The sequence below is a fragment of the Serinus canaria genome, chromosome 28 (assembly GCF_022539315.1).
Source record: "Serinus canaria isolate serCan28SL12 chromosome 28, serCan2020, whole genome shotgun sequence".
Taxonomy (NCBI): Eukaryota; Metazoa; Chordata; class Aves; order Passeriformes; family Fringillidae; genus Serinus; species Serinus canaria.
This window is the reverse complement of record NC_066341.1, coordinates 3,644,051-3,659,556: the sequence shown is the minus strand read 5'-3', so window position 1 is coordinate 3,659,556 and position 15,506 is coordinate 3,644,051. Positions and strand designations below refer to the sequence as shown.

Genomic DNA, 15,506 nt, shown 5'->3' with positions numbered 1-15,506 from the left:
TAAATCCCATCCAGTGCCACCTGCTGCCTTGGCACCTTCCACTGTCCACCTCCCCAGGGTGCTCTATGCCCCAATGTCCAGCCTGGCTTTGGGCACTGCCAGGGATCCAGGGGCAGCCCACCCTCCCAGCCAACAATTCCTGCCCAAGATCCCATCCAGCCCTGCCCTCTGGCAGTGGGAGCCATTCCCTGGGTCCTGTCCCTCCATGCTCTGTCCCCAGTCCCTCTCCAGCTCTCCTGGAGCCCCTTCAGGCCCTGCCAGGGGCTCTGAGCTCTCCCTGGAGCCTTCCCTTATCCAGGTGAGCACCCCCAGCTCTCCCAGCCTGGCTCCAGCCCTGGAGCAGTTCCCTGGCCTTTGCCAGCCCCTGCAGAAGTGACCTCAGACTCCTCCAGGCCTCGCTGTGTCCATGTTCTGCTCCAGTTTGGGTGCTCCATCCTTTTCTGATGATCCTGAGCTCCAGACTGCAAATAATAGGAAACTCAGGGAAGGATCTGGAATTGCTTTTGTTGGGGCATTTCCCCAAAATCAGGAACTCTCTTGGGATGGGTTTCCAGGATGGTTTAGGCAGGTGGAATTGGCAATTCCAGCAGTTCCAGTGGGGCTGGGCATCTCATGGAGGGAAAAGTCTTTACAATGGTGTGTGTGAGACTCTCTAAGGGAGGTACTGAGTGCTCAGAGTCCTCAGGCTGCTGCTGCCTCCTGTGATTCTCATTCCCAGGATGAAGCCCTTTTCCAGGGCAGCCTGTTGAGCTGCAGGGTGAAAGTTTTCCAGCCAGAAGAAGGAATGCTTTCCATACATTTACTTCCTTCAGCCCATTATCTGCCCCTGTCCCCCTCCTCCTGCTCTGGCTCTCTCTCCCCTCCCGGTGTTTCATTGCTGATGGGGTCGTACGTGCCAGTCCCCATGAGGATCCCATTCCAGACACTCATCCTCCTTTAGAAAACATCCAAAGTCAAGGCCGTGCATCCCTACGAGCGAGTGCAACAGCTTCGATCTTTGCACGTTTCCAAAACGAGCTGCAGACCCAAAAATAGAACAAAAAAAAGTTTCTTTGCCACCTCCCTCGCTGCTCCGCGGCGCGACAGCCCCGGGGCGGCTCAGGGGAGGTGGCTGTGCCTCGGCCACTCAAGGCCACCCGTGGTTAAAAGGGAGAGCTGTCCTCCCTCTTCCTGCCGAGGCTTGGGATCCTGAGCTGCTCCTGGGAAGAGCTGAGGTGGGACCATGAGCGCTCTCGGGGGGCTCCTGCTGTGCCTGGTGCTGCTGCTCCCCTCTGCAGCTCTGCCCAGGAAAGAGGGAAGGGATTCCCTGCTGGAGCTGAGCCTGCTGGAAGCAGAAGGGAGAGAGGTGGGAAATGGAAGTTCACAGGAGACACCCAGGTCCAGGAGGGCTGCTGCCACTCGCCTCTTCTCCAAGCCCGAGGCAGGAGCCAAGTGCCCGCAGGGAGTGGCTGAGGAGGGCCCGGGCTGGTCCCGCTCTAGCCCGCAGCCCTGGCCCCTCGGGGGCCTGGAAGGGCCCGTGTGCAGGGTGAGGATGGAGCAGGACGGGGCCACCCCGAGGCAGCTGGAGGTGGTGGGAGTGCTCAGCCACTACGAGAGCAGCTTCATCAAACTGCTGAGGCGGCGCCGGAGCTGGGACGGGAACTTCCCGGGGACCTTCGGGCTGTGCCGGCCCGGGGAGGCCGGGGCTGCTCCCCATCCCCTGCGGAGGATCCACGAGCACGTGCTGGAGCCGGGGCTGGAGAGATTCCTCGTCCTGCACCTGGAGGAAGGTTGGTGGGAGAGCCCTGCGGGCTCCGAGATGGAACAGGGAGGGGGAGGATGCAGGGCTTGGGGTGGTGGTGCTGTTTGCTGGCCCGAGGTCAGGGATTTAAACACAGAATTAAATCTGGGGGTTGGGTTCCCTTTAAAAACAGCGAAGTGATGGAGTGAGATGTTTCTGGGCATGTTTTGAAGGAGGTGTGGATGGCAGTGTGGCTCTGCCATCTGTCCCCGCTTCTGACCAACACCCAGTGCCACATTCCAGCAGTGTTTGGGACTTGCTCTTGGGGTGCACAGGGTGGGATTGTTGGGGACTCTGTGCAGGGCCAGGAGTGGGACTGGTGATTATTGGTGATTCCCTTCCAGCTCAGGACGTTCTATGATTCTCGGTGGCTTCTGCTCTGCTCTCATCAGTGTTTCTCACTTTCTGCCTTAACACGGGGGATGGGTTTGGGTCTCCTCCCAGCTCTGGGGAGAAAGGAGGGGCTCGGACCCAGCTGCTCCTGCTGTGCCGGGAGCCCGGCATGTACTGATCTCCACCCTTGGAGCTGTGGAGCTCCTGTAGCTTCAGCCTTATGGGAAATCCTCAACACACATTCCCCTGTCCCATCCCGGGGGTGATCCCGCTGCTGGAGAGGGAGTTACAGCCTCCAATTTAATCCGTAACGAGAGGGCAGTGATTGTTTCTTTCATCCTGAAATCTTCCGCCTCACCTGGGCTTTGAATTTTCAGCTGCACTCTGCAGTGCCGCGCAGCGGGGAAGCGCCTCTTCCCCGGGCAGTGGCCACAGCGTCCCCGAGGCACCGGAGAGCAGATTTCCACGGGCTCTGGGGGGAGGCAGCTCCCTGCCCGCCGGGTGCGGGCTGTGTCCCGCTCTCCATCTCCCCGGAGCCGGGGACGGGATTTGCTGCGTCCCTTCTCCCCCTCGGCTCCGGTCCCTTCACGGGGACGGTGCTCCGCCCGAAGCCCCTTCCCCACCCCCGGAGCCCCGCGGAGCCGGAGGGGATTCACGGCCCTGTCTCCCCCGTTGCAGTGCAGTGGGAGGCGCAGGTGAAGCTGCGGTTCCAGCTGGTTTTCCAGGCGGAGGTAGGACGCGCTGTGGGAGAGCTGCAGGCTGCCGTGATGCTCTTCTACCTGGGCCGCCGGGAGGGCCGGGGCTCCGGGCACCCGCAGGAGCTGCTGGCCACCGGCCCGGGTCTGCCGCGGGACCAGGTGGGTCCGGGCTCTGGTGGGAGCAGGGGGCGGGAGGGGCTGTCCCGGCTCTGCTGCCCAGTGCCGCTGTCATCCGTCCCAGTCCATTCAACAGCCTCTCCAGCTCCCTTCGCTATCCCCTCCCAATTCATTCATCGTTCCTCCAGTCCATTCACCGTCCCCTCCCAATCCATTCACAATCCCCTCCCGGCCCCTTTGTCACCCCCCCAGCCCCTTGGCCAACCCTCCCAGTCCCTTTGCCGTCCCCAGCCCAGCAGCTCCGCCCCGTCTCCCGCTCCTGCCGTGCCTGAAGATGGAGCTCTCGCCCTGTCCACGGCAGCCGCAGGGCCAGCGGGGCTGACCCGGTACCGAACCCGCTCTGGGGTCCTGAGCGCTGCCCCTCGGGGGTTCTCTGGGTTCCCTGCACCCCGCGGCCCCCGGAGCAGCTCTGGGGCTGGGGCTGGGTGCTCCCCACCCTCCCTGCCGCTGCTCCCGGGGCCACCGCGGGCTGGGTGACCCGGACCAGGGACCGCAGCGGGGCTCAGGTGAGTGTGTCCCCCGTGATGTCGCACTCATTCCCTCGGGCCTTCTGTGGTTTCTGCCTCGGTGCAGAGGCTCTGCCTCTCCAGGGACACGCAGTACCTGGCTCTGGCAGCCGCCGCAGCCTCGGTTACCCGCAGCGCGGAGCGGCTCCGCTTCTCTGCTTCCCTGGCCATCCACGGCGGTGCGGGAGGTAGGGACGGGGGGACACCCTGGGGACAGCAGGATCCCTGCCCTCGTGTCCTCTCTTGGGCCTTTGGGGTCCTCTCAGGCCCGAGAGAGGTGGTGGGGACATGCAGGAGACCTCAGACCGACGTCCTCCCCTCTCGTGGCCGCAGGAGGTGCCCCCCTGCCCCGCACGGAGGTGCAGCAGCTCCTGTTCGGCTCCGATGACAAGTGTTTCACCCGGATGACCCCGGTGCTGCTGCTGCTGGCCAAGTCACGGCAGCAGGAGGAGGAAGAAGAGGAAGAGGAGGCTTTGGCCCCATCCTCCTACCTCTCTGCTGAGGGGGTGGTGGACACGGCTCCCTACCCTCAGCTCAGGTCCGTGGCCGTCGCTGCAGGCACGGGAGAACACAGGGGGCTGGGAGACGAAATGGGACAGGGGCAGCCCCAGCTGTGGGACCAGGGGTGGCTGTAGAGCACAGTCTGGTGGGATCCCCGGGCTACACGGGGGCCCCGTGACTCTCCCCATGTTCTCCTTGCAGCCCACCCCCGGCCGGCACCGAGGAGCTGCCGACCCCCATTGCCCCGGGCCAAGCCAACACCTCGTCCCCAGCGCCCGGGGGCAGCGCCCAGTTCCTGGCAACCCTGACCCACTTCATCCGGCAGCTCCTGAGCTCCTCCAGCGAGCCGCCCCCCCAGCCCAGTGCCCACCACTGGCTGGACTTCGAGATGATGGAGACCCTCCCCCACCAGCTGCTCAACCTGTCTGAGGAGGCGGCGCTGGAGCGGCTGGTGCAGTCGGAGGAGCCCTCGGTGCTGCTGCTGCCTCAGGACAGCGGGGTCGTGCTGGAGCAGCACCTGGGGGACTGGCAGCCGGAGGGCACCGTGCTGCAGCTGCTGATGGGCAAACTGCAGGTGGTCATCCAGGAGCTCAGGGACATCCCGGCTTTCCAAGCCAACGCGGCGCTTTTCCAGCACCTCCTGACCTTTTGCTACTACCCCGCCGAGCCGGGGCAGGCCGAGGCGGCCGAGCGGGGCCCGGGCTCTCGGAAGCTGCGCACGCTGCTGCTGCTGAAGGCGCTGCAGTCGGTGCGGGCGCGCTGGCAGGAGCGCAGGAAGGTGCAGCGGCAGAACCGCAGCGCCCGGCAGCAGGCGCACTGCCGGCTGCAGGAGCTCACCATCGACCTGCGAGACAGACACTTCATCATCATGCCCACCATGTACGCGGCCAACAACTGCGAGGGGCCCTGCCGGCTGCCGCTCTCTGCGCGCATCCCCAGCTACTTCTCGCACACGGTGCTGCTGCTGGGCATGCAGGACCGGGGCTCGCCGCTGCGCAGGGCTCCCTGCTGCGTGCCCGTGCGCTACTCGGACCAGCTCATCATCAGCCTCTCCTCGGACGGGCTGGAGATCCGCAAGTTCCCCAACATGGTGGCAGAGGAGTGCGGCTGCCGGTGAGGCTCCCGCCGGCCTCCCCGCTCGCCCCACCCCGGCCCCTCTCCCGGTTTGCCCTCCCGGCTCGGGATCTGGTGCTTCTCCCGAGACAGGAGCTCCCGTGTGTCCTTTCCCCATGGTTTGGCTCGTTAGCATCGCTCTGGTTCTGGGTTCATCCGTGCCTGTCCCTGGGGCTGCTCCGTGTCCCACTGGGGATGTGCCCCTGACGCTGCTGAGGGTGCCCGAGGTGCCCGCGGGCTCTGCCTCCGCTGGGTACGGGCACGGCAGGGCCGTGGGGGAGGACAAGGCTTGGCAGATCCAGGCATGACCATTCTTGTTTATCCCTCGCTCTCCGCTCCTGTAGTGGCTGGGAAGGGCAGCTGCTGCTTCCTCCAAGCCTTGCAGCATCCTCTGGCCATTCCCGAGCCCACGGCCCATCACGGGGCGCCCCTGGCCACACGGCTCCACCTGTGACAGCAGAGCAAGAGGCCAAATCCCCTGGCAGAGACCAGCCTTGCCCTGGGGACACGGCTCTGTGTGAGGAGCGGCTGGCCGTGCCTTGGGGCTCCCGGCCAGGTCACATCTGCGTCACCCCGCGCTGACCCCGCTGCCGAGGGGAGGTGGGAGGGAGCGATCCCCTTACACCTCGCGGGCTGCTCACACCATTAATGGGAGCGGGAGCAAACGGCTGCCAGAGCACCTGCTCCGTGTCCCCGCCGGCGTCAGCACGGGCCGCCTGCCCCAGATCATCTTCCAGCTGAGCCCGGCCCTCAGCCGGGGGGCAGCTCCTGGGAGCAGCTCCTGGCCTTGTCCTGGCTACACCTCCTCGGGTTTTGCAGCGTCCCCACGGGGAGGCACGGCTGGAGGTTGGTGCCCACCAGTCCCATCTCACAGCCCTGTAGGATTAACCCTGAAAACACACACACACATAACCAGGGACAAAACACCTAACCAGGGACAAGGGCTTTTCTTGTTTTCCTTTGTTTTTTACCCTATTTTTTAAAAACATCCAGTTGAATACCTTATTAAAAATGAAAATAGTTTATTTTAACCACTGTTGATTTAGCAAATACTGAAACCTGCCATGGGTGGGGGCTGTGAACATCTCTGGCTGTGTGATATTGCTCTTGTGTTTCCTTCCTCAAGTGACTTGGAGAAGGCAAGGCCCGCAGGGATCCCTGGGTGAAGGGCTCCAGCCCTGCTCTGTCACCAGCACCTTCTGGGCCACCCCCCAGTGATGGCACTGGGCTGGCTGAGGTTGGCTGGGGTCTGTCCCTGATGTCCCTAATGTCCCTCTGAGGATGGCTGCAGCCTGGCTCCGTAACCCAGATTATTCTTCTCTCTTGATTTGCTTTCAATAAAACCATTAACCCAAGAGCTGAACAGTCTGGACACAACTCTGTTCACTGGGATCCCCGGAACCACGAGGAGGGGAACTGCAGAGGGGTTTTGGGTGGGGATGGAGAAGGCAGGAGGCCCAAAGAAGCTCCTTCCATGAGTCCTTTTAGGTTGCCTTTGATCCAGAGGGACCCAAAGTCCCTGGAGAGGCTCATGCCAGGCTCCTGGGCTGCTCTGCTGCTGCTCGGGGGTCCTTGCTGTGCTGCCCGTGTCCGGGGGTGTCCCTGAAGGGCAGGCAGGGGTGGGATTGGATCCCCCTGGATCCAGCGCCATCCAGCCCCGCGCCCACCCCGGCCTCAGTCGCGCCTCTTGCCCTCCCTGGCCCTGCCGTCCCTGCCCGGTGCCAGTTCCCAGGGTTTCCTGCCCTTCTGCTGCTTCCAGTCCCGCCTCGGGCTCTCCCGGCCGCCGTCAGCCCTGCCGGGGCGGCCCCTCCACCCCTCCCTCCTGGACTCATCCCGCTCCCGCCGTCTCTCCTTCCTCTCCTTCCTCTCCCGGTCCCGCTTCTTCTGGGGCTGCTGCTCCGGTTCCCTGGGGGCCCGGGGGACTCGGCCAGGTCTGTCCCCCGCTGTCCTGTCCTTGGCTCGTGCCTCCCTCCGGCTGCTCCGCTCCACATGGACAGCACGGCCTTCCCTGGCTTTCTCCTTCTTCTCCTCCTTCTTCTTCTTCTCCTCCTCCTCCTCCTCCTCCTCCTTCTTCTCCACCTTCTTCTCCTGGCTCTTCTTCTCCTCTGTCACAGCCATTGGCACCTCAGGGACATCTGCAGGTTCTTCATCCTTGTCCTCATCCTCATCCTCGTCCTCATCCTTGTCCTCATCCTTGTCTTCATCCTTGTCCCCATCCTTGTCCTCATCCTCTGGTGTTGCACGGCCAAACCATTTCTTGAAGATCCAGGGTTCTCCCTGTGGGGACAGAGGAGACCAGGAACTGAAGATGCAGCCCAGGGGACCGGGATCCCTCTCCATCCCTCCCCCTGGGAACAAGCTGCTCCCTGTCCCGGCAGGTGCCACCGTGACCCGTACCAGGTTGCTGTCAGCTTCGCTATCATCGTCATCGTCACCGTCTTCATCATCATCATCCTCCTCCAAGGCGCTGCTCTCCGGTGGTGGCGCAGGCTGGGCAGTCACCGCCTCCGGGATCTCCACCTGGGGGCTCACGACCTCTGGGAGGGGAGAGGGACAGGCCACTGTCAGCTGAGGCTGCTCGGGCGGGATATCCCAGCCGGGGGCTCCCAGGGCTGTGGCCCTGTCTCAGGCCGGACCCGGGGGATCGGGCAGGGACGGAGGGTCGGACCCACCGGGAACGGGAGGGGGCGGAGGCTCCTGGCGGCCGCGGGCGAGTCCCTCCTTGGCGCATGGCGCTGCAAGACAGGAGGGGACAGGAGGGGACAGGAGGGGACAGGAGGGGACAGGAGAAAGGAGCTGGCAGCACGGGCTGGCCGCCCCTTCCCGCTCCGCCCGGCTCCCGACTCACCTTGGAGCACCTGGAAGGTGACGCTGAGCAGGGCCACCACGGAGGCCACCAGGATGCACTTGTTGAGGGTGAGCCCTTCCCAAAGCAGCGGCTCCTCCGCCGGGTCCAGGCTGGGCGGCTCCGCCTTGCTCTGCACAGGGAGGCTCCTGGGGACTGGGCCATGGAAAAATGTTACTGGGGGAACTGGGAAGAGCCAAAGGGCTCTGAGCTAGGGGGTGGGAAGAGCTCTTAACATCCTCCTGCACAGCCCGCTCAGGGCAGGGACAGGGACAGGGACAGGGATAAGGACAGGGACAGGGACAGAAGCAGGGGACAGGGACAGAAGCAGGGATGGGACAGGGATAAGAACAGGAGCAGGGGACAGGGACAGGGATAGGGACAGGGGGCAGGGATGGGACAGGGATAAGAACAGGAGCAGGGGACAGGGACAGGGATAGGGACAGAAGCAGGGGACAGGGACAGGGACAGAAGCAGGGATGGGAGAGGGATAAGAACAGGAGCAGGGGACAGGGACAAGGATAAGGACAGAAGCAGGGACAGGACAGGGGGCAGAATCAGGGGCAGGGCCAGGGACAGGAGCTGCTCCCGCCACGTGTTTGCAGTGCAGGCGGGGGGGACAAGAGTGTCCCAGGGGCTGAGACCGCGGGGTTTGGGCCATGGTGGCATTAGAGTATCCTGGCGATCAAGCTGGGAAAAGCTGTGCCCCTGCTCCTCCTCCAGCAGCAAATCTGGGCAGAGTGGAGAGGAGGAGGAGGAGGATCTGGCAGGCGGCTGAGGAGCCCCATCTCCATCCCCGTGTCAGTGACTTCCCCACTGATTTCCCCTTTCCATGACCAGACAGCGCCTCCCGGGCTGGCCGGGGACAGGGGACTGTGGCCCTGTGGCCACCGTGGGCCAGGGTGGCCGTTCTGGGGCAGGGAAGGCCTTTCCCACACACCCACCTGGCGGCCCGGCAGCGCTGCCCTTGGCTCCCACCTTCTCCACCCGCTTCTTCTCCGCCGCTTTCCTGTCCCCGCCGAGCGGGGCTGGCTCTGGCATGTCCGGCTCCTGGCTCTGCCTCGGGCTGGTCCCGGTCCTGCTCGGAGAGGTTCTCCTCCTCTATTCCCTGCGGGGAGGGCACGGAGCGTGGCTGGGGGACAGGGACAGGCTGCCCCAGCGAGAGGCACCAACCCGGCTCCAGCAGCACCTGGGACGTGTGTTCCCCTCAACAGCCTTAAAACTGCGGAGTGTTTTATGTTCTTTAAGCTGGATTTAGTCACGAGTTAGGCCCGGCCAGCACATGGGTGGGCTGGCGACTGACGCTGTGTTTGTGCCCGGAGCAGCCCCCGGGGCTGGGCTGGGGCTGCAGCACCCGCCGAGGGCAGGGTCGGTGTGCGGGGAGCGGAGGGAGCCGCGCTGTGCCCAGGGCTCGGGGCTGAGCGAGCTTTGGTGGCCGGGCTGGGCGTTGGTCAGTGCCACCAGAGAGAGCTGCCCAGCGGCGCGGATCAGTGACAGCGACAGCTGGGGGACCTCGGGCTGCCCCGGGATGGACGTGCTGCAACCCTGACGGGCGGAATGTCACTGCGGGACAGCCCCAGCCCGGCCCCCTGACCCGGCACAGGGACCCATCCCTGTCACCCCCTGACCAGCACAGGGATCCATCCCTGGAACAGGGATCCCCAGAGGCACAGGGATCCCCCCAGGCACAGGGATCCATCCCTGGCAACCCCTGCCCTGGCACAGGGTTCCCCCCAGGCCCCCCTTGCCCTGCCCTGGCACAGGGATACCCCCAGCCCCCTCTGCCCTGCCCTGGCACAGGGTTCCCCCCAGGCCCCCCTTGCCCTGCCCTGGCACAGGGATCCCCCCAGGCCCCCCTTGCCCTGCCCTGGCACAGGGATCCCCCCAGGCCTGCCCTGCCCTGCCCTGGCACAGGGATCCCCCCAGGCCTGCCCTGCCCTGCCCTGGCACAGGGATCCCCCCAGGCCTGCCCTGCCCTGCCCTGGCACAGGGATCCCCCCAGGCCTGCCCTGCCCTGCCCTGGCACAGGGATCCCCCCAGGCCTGCCCTGCCCTGCCCTGGCACAGGGATCCCCCCAGCCCCCTCCATGCCCCGGGCACTCACATGGGCTCCGTGCTCTCCCCTGGCTGTCGCTGCTCACCGGGGCACTGCCATCTGTCACAGGCAAGCACAGCTCAGCTCCTCGGGTGACAAACCTGGGGAGGTGGGAATCACCAGGGGCTGGGGGTGTGGGCCCCTCGGGAACACCCCCAGCCTGCACAGAGGGGACATCTAGGCGTGATTCCCCTGTTGGTGTTCCCATGTCACCCGTGGATGGACAGAGATGTCCCAAGCCAGGCAAAACCCACCCCAGGCATCGAGGGGGTGCAAGGGGAGCTCTGGGACTGTGAGCCCCAACAGGTCACCAGCCTGCATATCCCAGGGGAGTGGCAGCCAAAGGGACAGTCACCTCCCTGCCAAGGCACATGGGGGGACCAGCAGCCCAGGGTGTGCCTGGGCACCCCAAAACCACAAGGCTGGACACTGGAGGGCTAGAGCCTGGCAACAGGAGAAGGCCCAGCAACCCTGGAGGAACCAGAGCTCCAAAAGGAGCTCAAGGGAGCTCAGGGAGGGCTCTCAGGGCTTTTCCCAGCTGGGAAGTGGCAGAGCAAACTGAGGGTCCCCAGGGCTCTGACACCAGGAAGGGCTGGGGAGGGGGTTCTGGGGGTTTCTCTGCCCTTGGAGAGCTGCAGGGGGGGAAGGCACCACAAGGTCCCAGCACCACTGGCCCCAGCCCTCTTGGCATCTCCGAGTCCAGTGCCTCAGGTGCCACATCCTCCCCAGAAGGAAGAATTTTTGCACCCTTTGAGCCAGATTTAGTTGATTTTCCCCCTGTGGAACACTGAGAAAAGGAGACCAGTACCCAGGATGAAACCTACCATGCAAGGCTGGAAGCAGAACAGATTAATATGAGGAAACTTTTTGGCCATGATCTGAAAGGTCTTTGCTTTCAAGAGGAAATAAGGGGAGTCTTTGGTTTGTTTAAGTGATGTAAGTCTGATCCTTTCTCTGCTGGGAAGGGATGGAGCTGCCCCAGGACTCTTGTGGTGCCTGGGGGGGTTCCAGACCCAGGGAAAGCACAAAGCTGAGGAACTTTTCCCCAGAGTGTTTGCCCCCATGTGCTTGCCCTGTTTTTGAGCTTCTCAATCATTCACCCTGGTTTGGGGCACAGATGAGCACCAGGAAGGTGGAGGAGGGCCCGAGCCCCTGTTCCTTTCTGCCTGGCCATGATCCAGCTCCCATGGGGCTGGTGTCACACAGGTGTCCCTCAGTGCCCGAGGTCACCCTGAAGTGACACCTGAAGTGACACCACCACGAAGAACCATCTCTGCCAGGCTGAGCTGTGTCCTGCAGAGTCTCACACACCTCACCAGTGGCCATGGCTCATGGTGAGAACAAGGAACTTCTCCTCCTGTCCTTCCCTGGCCACCTCTGAGCTCTCCCTGCCCACCTGGACAGCCCTTAGGTGGCCTCAGGGCATCCCAAGTTTTTCTCTAACACCACACAGGGACAATGTCACCTCGAGGGACCCTCACCAAACTGAGAGGGATCAAACACTGTGCCCACAGCACACTCCTGCTGGGCTCCCCAGTCCTCAGCTGAGCCCAGTGCCCTGTCACAGAGTGCCAGGCTCTTCCCATGCCTCCACCCCTGAAGGAGGAGCCCAAACAGCCTCCAGACCCAGGGGCAGGCAGGTGTCCTTCCCTGTCATGAGCCCCAAAGGCATTAACTCGGCCCCAGAGCTGACTAGATCCACGTCCAGGTCTGTCCCCCCTGGCCAGGAGATGGGGCTCCATGCCCTGGCAGGGTGTGGATGCACTCTGGAGCTCCACAGCCCACGCAGGGTCCTTGTCCCCAGGCAGGATGGGCTGTGTCACCTGCAAGAACAGCTGTCCTGGGCTGGTGATCCAGGCACAGCCACTGCCAGGCCAAGCAGGGCAGGGATGGCCACAGTGCCAGGAGCGGCCATCAATGCCAGGGATGGCCACCAATGCCAGGGACACTTTGCCCATGGCAGGGCTGGTCACCTGCAGCCCCCAAGTCCTTGCTCGCAGTGCCCCTGCCCAGAAGCGCTCCCATCCATCCATCCATCCATCCATCCATCCATCCATCCATCCATCCATCCATCCATCCATCCATCCATCCATATCCATCCATCCATCCATCCATCCATCCATCCATCCATCCATCCATCCATCCATCCATCCATCCATCCATCCATCCATCCATCCATCCATCCATCCATCCATCCATCCATCCCTCCCTCTCCCCAGCCCATCCCTCTCCGGCACTCCAGCCCCGCACGCCAGATCCGCCCGTAAAGGCTCAAAATCGCAGGCACTTAACAAATAATCAGCTCCGCTCTGTTGCCGCTGGGACTTCTCCCGCACGGGCTCCCGAGGTCGCCTTCACCGCTGACTCACGTCAAAGAAACTTCCAAAAATAGTCCCCTCGCCTGCCCCGCTGTCCCTGTCACCCCCGCCCGGGGATGAGCCCCGTGGCTCTCGCTCCCCGCAGAGAGCCGGGCTGTGGCCAGGGCTGCCCGGGGGCTGCCTCACATCAGGGCTTAAAAGCCCCAGAAATCCGTACCTGGGGTCGGCGCCGCCTCCTCCTCGGCTGCAGCCCCCGGACGGCCCCGGCTCTCCCGGGTAAAGAACAGCAACAGCTGCCGGAGGGAGCCGGAGCAAAATAGCGCCCAATCACCGGGGCCCGAGCGCCACAAAAGGCAGCTCAGCCCCGGCCCCGAGCCCAGCGGCTGCCCCGCGCACGGGCTGCGGCTCTTGGGGCACCTGCGAGGGGTTTGTCCCTCTGTGACACCCTTGGAGAGCACGGGGAGGGAACAGGACCCCGGCCCCGGGTGTGTGAGCCAGCTGTGGGAGGGAGGGAGGGATGGATGGATGGATGGATGGATGGATGGATGGATGGATGGATGGATGGATGGATGGATGGATGGATGGATGGATGGATGGATGGATGGATGGATGGATGGGTGGATGGATGGATGGATGATGGAGGGAGGGAGGGAGGGATGGATGGATGGATGGATGGATGGATGTGAGTGCTGTGGGTGCAGAGGTGGAGCCAGGCACAGGTAAGGAGAGAGGATGAGAAATCCCCCTGTAAGCAGCAGTGCTCAGACAACCCCAGTGAAAATCCCATTTTGCAGTGTTTGGAGAGATCCATTGCCCTCCCACCCCTCTGATGTCCCTGTTCCTGTCCCCAGGAGCCTGTCACAGCCACAGGCACCTCCTGGACAGGTGGGAGAGGGTATGTCCCATCCCACTCACCCCAGGATACAGGGAAGAAATGAAGAATCCCATGTGGGGAGCAGCAAAACACCCTGGGGCTCTGGCCCTGCCTGTGGGGGTTATCCCGAGCCCTCAGCTCAGCAGGGGCAGGAACAGCCTCAGGCAGAAACTCCTGTGCCGGGATGTGCAGCAGCAGTGCCTGGCACCAGTCTGGCACACCCCACTTTGAGGACATTGCTGTTATGCAGAAGCTGCAGCCCAAAATCCCCCAAGTCCCTGAAACTGTAACATTTCCCACCTGCAGTATTGACATTTTTCTTTAGCAAGATCTAAAGGAGGAACAAACCAGGCACTGCCTTGCCCAGGGGAGGCTGGATCCAGGTCCTGCTTTAAGGGGCTCAGGAGCAGCCTCTGCTCCCCAGGGCAGGGATTTGCCCTCTCTGGCAGGGACAGGACTGAGCACACGGAGGGAAGAACAATGTGCCGTGAAGGCCAGAGGGATGGAGAGGGGATGGGGCTGCACACAGCCCCCAGAGCAGCCAGAGTGCTGGGCACACCCTCAGGAGAGTTTTCCCGGTTGTATTCCCCTTCCAGCAGGGTCAGAGCTGCTCACTGGCATGGCATTTGCTTTATAGGGAGGTGATGAAAGAAGAAAACCATCAACAGGCCAAATAAAATCCCTTTTCCTCCCAGTTAATCACGTTTCTCATGCTGCCCCCAGGTTTGTTCCCTGCTCCTGCCTCCCATGGCTGAGCTGGTCCTTCCAGGAAAGATGCCAGGGGCTGAACCGGCACCGTCTGCACTCGCAGAGCTCCGGCTAAACACCCTCCCACTTCATCCTTACATGGAGCCAGAGGATCGAGAGCTCTCCTCACCCTTCCTGGGACCTTTCAACACCCCCTTCCCGCAGCAGGGAGGGGCCGGCAGCGTTTCTGCCTCCACACGTGTAGCTCGGAGCAGTTCCCTGTGGAGCTGCAAAGCCTCCACCTCCATCGCACAATTTATCCCAGGCAGATGGAGGAAAGAGATTCCCGGAGGCAAATTCTTTCCTAATCTCTTGAACCCCCCCAAATCCCGGCTTCTTCCGTGCCCTGAGCCTGACAAAAGTGTCTCTGGGACGGGGTGAGCTCGGGGAGGGGGAAACCCGATCCGGCTGGGACAGCAGGAGGAGAGAGCCAGGTGGGGGAGCAGGGAGGGCAGTGGAGCAGCGTCCAGGCCAAAGAGTGACTTTGGACTGGGCTGGATGGCACAGCCCCTTTTCCCTGGCTTCCCGGGCTGCCTCCTAGCCTCCGTCCTCAGGAATTGTGGTCCGGGCTGTGCTGCAGCATCCCCTCACTGCCATGGCAACGCTCACTTCTCCTCCCACCAGGACATCATCTCCCTTCTCCCCGGTTTTAATAACTCACAGTTAAAAGGCAATCAGAAAGGCATAAAATTAGTCACTGAGTATTTTTGGCACAGGTTGGTTCTGGGGATGGATCTTCTCTCAATTCTCACAATTCCCTCTCCCGCCAGAGCCCCCAGCCCCTGCCTGACTCTGTCTCCTCCTGCCACAGGTATGAGGGGTGGCAGATGCTCCAGATGGCTGCTCAGGTGGCTTTCCCACTGCTCATCAGGCTGGCTGCCAGTTTTTTTCCCCTTGGATTTCATCCCTGGCTCCATCAGAACCTGCCTGACCATGTTCCCAAGGCTTGGGACTCCAAAACACTTCACAGCCTTTGGAGCCTTAACCCTCTAACCTGGGCAGGGCTGGGCTCTTGGCTTGATTTTAGAGATGGGAATTTGGCTGTTGTCTGCCAAGCCAAGGGCCCTGGGCACAGCACAGCTCTGCAGGTAATGCTCAGCTTCAGCTGTGTCACCCCCACGCTGGCATTGTCCCTTGGGGCCACAGGTCTGAGGCTGCACAGGGCAGGTCCCCCACTGCTGGCACCAAAGTCCTGCTGGAGATGCACGTGGAGCTCACCCAGGTGCTGCACAGGCTTGTTGGAGGAGCTTGGTGTCTCCCAGCCCTCCACCCTTCCTTCAGATGTGGTTGGGGATGCATTCAGAGCAGGGCTGGTGGAAGAGAGGATCACAGAAACACCAAAATTCTCCAGGAAATGGAGTGAAAGAGCACCTTGATTCCCTGCATGACCCAAACCCTAAAGGCACGGGTGTCCCCATGGCAACCTGGGCACAGCCCAGTGCTGACAGCAATATTCCACTGACCCAAAATTCCTCCTTCAGCTGGATCCATCAGCTCCAGCTGGGGGGTTGTGCAATGGT

General features: G+C 62.9%; 2 protein-coding genes across 4 annotated transcripts in view; one reads left to right on the top strand and one right to left on the bottom strand.

Annotated features, from left to right (window-relative positions):
• The first annotated feature begins 155 nt into the window (after window positions 1-155).
• AMH (anti-Mullerian hormone) lies at window positions 156-5,249 on the top strand. The gene is made up of 5 exons (XM_050985961.1): window positions 156-1,769; window positions 2,792-2,970; window positions 3,562-3,682; window positions 3,828-4,032; window positions 4,197-5,249. The coding sequence occupies exons 1-5, from the start codon at window positions 1,223-1,225 to the stop codon at window positions 5,110-5,112; spliced, it is 1,968 nt and encodes a 655-aa protein (XP_050841918.1). The 5' UTR covers window positions 156-1,222; the 3' UTR covers window positions 5,113-5,249.
• Window positions 5,250-5,539: 290 nt separating this feature from the next.
• The window catches only part of LOC127060909 (nucleolin-like), a 36,925-nt gene continuing 26,958 nt past the window's right edge, over window positions 5,540-15,506 (bottom strand). For 2 of the 3 annotated variants that reach the window (XM_050985957.1, XM_050985960.1), the window contains exons 2-7: window positions 10,057-10,148; window positions 8,898-9,061; window positions 7,957-8,109; window positions 7,781-7,843; window positions 7,506-7,645; window positions 5,540-7,385 (exon numbers count right to left, since the gene is read on the bottom strand). In XM_050985957.1, coding sequence (XP_050841914.1) covers window positions 6,783-7,385; window positions 7,506-7,645; window positions 7,781-7,843; window positions 7,957-8,109; window positions 8,898-8,994 — 1,056 coding nt within the window. In that variant the 5' untranslated portion in view covers window positions 8,995-9,061; window positions 10,057-10,148 and the 3' untranslated portion in view covers window positions 5,540-6,782. Of the gene's footprint in view, window positions 7,386-7,505; window positions 7,646-7,780; window positions 7,844-7,956; window positions 8,110-8,897; window positions 9,062-10,056; window positions 10,149-12,582; window positions 12,673-15,506 lie in introns of those variants that run through there. The other variant, XM_050985959.1, reaches the window with a different exon arrangement.